This window comes from Chaetura pelagica, unplaced genomic scaffold, assembly GCF_000747805.2.
Source record: "Chaetura pelagica isolate M959 unplaced genomic scaffold, ChaPel_1.0 scaffold254, whole genome shotgun sequence".
In the NCBI taxonomy this organism is placed as follows: Eukaryota; Metazoa; Chordata; class Aves; order Apodiformes; family Apodidae; genus Chaetura; species Chaetura pelagica.
The window spans coordinates 338,467-341,460 of record NW_009952963.1 but is presented as its reverse complement, the minus strand read 5'-3'; the positions used below and the strand labels follow the sequence as shown (position 1 = coordinate 341,460).

At 50.6% G+C, this 2,994-nt stretch overlaps 1 protein-coding gene across 1 annotated transcript in view; it reads left to right on the top strand.

The window, feature by feature from the left end:
* Positions 1-2,994, top strand: part of TBX5 (T-box 5) — a 39,649-nt gene that overhangs the window by 2,189 nt on the left and 34,466 nt on the right. The window contains exon 2 of the mRNA XM_009995672.1: positions 2,282-2,401. Within this exon, the coding sequence (XP_009993974.1) occupies positions 2,282-2,401 (120 nt within the window). The remainder of the gene's footprint in view (positions 1-2,281; positions 2,402-2,994) is intronic.

Below are 2,994 nucleotides of genomic sequence, written 5' to 3'. Positions count from 1 at the left end.
CCCCCCTTGGGTACAAGCCCCCCCCCCATGTGTGTGCCCAGGCCCCGGGAGTGCCCACAGAGCCCTTCCCGACCTGCCCCGGCCCCCCCTTTCCCAACCGGGCCAATATTCCAGAGAACCCCATTTCCTTCTGCCTCCTTTGCACCAGAACAACTCGGGCTCCTTCATCCCAACTGCAGAACTTGGGGAGTTTTCCAGGCCGAGTTGCAACAACCACTTGGCCAAAAAAAAAGCTTCGAGCGGGGCGATTTCTTGATGATGATGATGATGATTTTAATTTTAAATTAAACGAGCAGCCCGGCCCCTTTGGGCGGTTTTTGCAACCCCTGCCGCCGCTTCCACAAGTTGCTCCATTGATTTTTTGCTCACGCTGGGAGTGAATATACCCAGAAATTTAATATATATATATATATGTGGTTTGAAGCTACTGTTTATATACCGATAGCAAAGCTGTTTAGATGCACAGATAAACGTGTCCGCAAATAAACAGCACGCGGGTCTAACTGCGTCCAGACCCACGGTTTCTAGACGTGTGTGTTTGTCTGCGTGGGTGTGTAGCAAAAATATACAGCCTTGCAAATCCCACTTTATTGGGATGGAGCGTAATCGGTTCCATGACCGCCTTAGTAAACCCTATTGGGGAGCGTTTCTGTGTGTATTGGAGGGGATTTTTAACGTTATCTTTCCTATCGATCCGCTGGGGGGTTGGTGGATGGAAGGGTGCCAGGGAGCTCCAGTAAAATAGTCTCTCCAGTCCCAGCAGCAAACTGGGGGCAGCCCCAGAGAGGTTGTTTTCGTTGTGATTTGAAATGGGAATCCTCGGAGGAAGAGGGAGGAAAAAAGCTTTTCACGCCTAGAAATAGTGAGAGGTTTTAAATTGGGAGGGCACAATAAGAGATGGGGAGTTTGGGGTTGGTTTTGCTCTGGGGTTTGTTGTGGTCTTCCCAAATTTGCTGGAAGGATTGGGGGGAGAAGGGGGAAAGGAATAAGATAAGGAATAAGGATATAAGATAAGGAATAAGATCGAGGTGGTTGGGAAAAGTTTGAGGGGATATAGCGGCTGGAAAAACGGGGTTTCAAGGAGAGTTTTGGGGACGTGGTGTCAAGTAGGAAGGGAGGGAGAAGTTGTGGGGGGCGGCACAAGGGTTGGGGGGAGCGGAGGGACCTCCCGAAAAACCCGAGTTCACGGGGGATTTAAAAACAGAATAAAAAAGGGGAGAGAAGAAAAAAAGCAGCAGCCCACGGAGAGAGACATAAACCACCTTGCAGAGATTTCAAACAAATATCGCCGCGGACAGAAAGCTCATCTGGAGAGCAATAAAATGGACATTTACAGGGCAGGGGGTTTAAGGGAGAGGCGGGCTGGGTTTCCTGCTTTCTCTCGTTGCCCCCGTTTATTGTTGAGCTCCGTGGTTTTGCCTCTCAGGTGTTGTCGCTGGAGTTACAGGGCGTTCTTCAGGTGGAGTTTGCTTTCTTCTCCTTTCAAACGTCAAAGCTGAGCCCTCGTTTTCTACCTGGGTAGTTTTTTCTCCCCCCCCCCTCACACACCTCCCGCTTTTCCAGCAGAACGAGCCCCCTGTCCTGCCCCAGAGATAAGAGCCCGAGCCCAGCGCAGTATTTTTAGAGATGCGGGTTTTTTTTGTTTATGCCTGTTTGAAGCCCAGGGCTACGTTTTCAGCTGCTTTATTTTTAAATATTTGGAAAGCTCCGACTAAAATAACAGCAGTGTTTTAAGTCCCTGCCTCGCAGTAATGGAAAATATTTCCAACAGCCCCTGCCTGCAGTGGGTTCCAAGGCTTTGGCAGGTGTGTTTGCTGAGGGCTCCACGGTCACACGTGGGTTTTGGTGTCACACCTGAGTGCTTGTAGGTTTGATATATAAAAATATATGTGTGTATATATATATATTTGCAAATCTCTCCCGTTCCAGCGGTCTGAAATAAGTAAGTAACTTGCTTCCCAAAGTTCTCACGACTTAGATTTGCTCAAAGAAGGGAAGAGGCGAAGTCGGGAGGGGGGGAAAATCATGAATAAAGATACGACCAGGGGAATCAACAAACCCTCCACCCTCTTCATTACGATTCCGCCCTGATCAATCGCCTGTTTCTCCTCAGCCCAGGACCCAGCAGCACCCAAACATCTCCCAGCAGGGTTCACCCTCCTCTGCCTGAGCCTTTCGGGGCGACCCAGCCCAGAATGTAGCGTTACCCCTTTATTAACAACCCTCCCTTTTTTATCCTCCCCGCTTTTATACTCCAGGCTTTCTCCTTTCCTTTTTACAGGCGTATGTTCCCCAGCTACAAAGTGAAGGTCACTGGACTCAATCCAAAAACGAAGTACATCCTGTTGATGGATATTGTACCAGCGGATGACCACAGATACAAATTTGCAGATAATAAATGGTACGCACGGGTTAGGGGGGGGGGGATAAGGAGCTTTCTGGGTTGCCCAAATCAGCGGCTCCTGCCGTTTTCCAACCCGGCAAGGGAGGGAGGTTGATCTGCACCTGAGCCCCTTTCCAGGGAAAGGCATTTACAAAACAAAGGGAACAGAGAATCTGTTGCAATTAGCTCCTGATAACTCTAATCCCGTTTGATGATGGGATTATTGGCTGTTATGGAGCCCCCAGTTTAGTTCTATTAAGGCCGGGAAAAGGATCTTGAAGGTCCTTTTGCTCCCGGTGTGTTGTTTTTTTTTTTTGGGGGGGGGAAATAGGGGGTTAAACGGGGAGACAGCGAGAGCCACCTCCGATGGGAAGGGTGCCAAGGAGCTCAATTCATTCCCCGAGCAGTGTTTGGAAACTCCTTTTGTCCCCAGGGACTGTGGGACCGGCCGGCACCGGGGATACCTGAGCGGGAGGGGATGGATTGGGATGCAGGAGCCCACGGGAGGGGATGGACTGGGATGCAGGAGCCCACGGGGGATGGATTGGGATGCAGGAGCTCACGGGAGGGGATGTGGGGGAGCAGGACCCCACGGGAGGGGATGGGGGGGA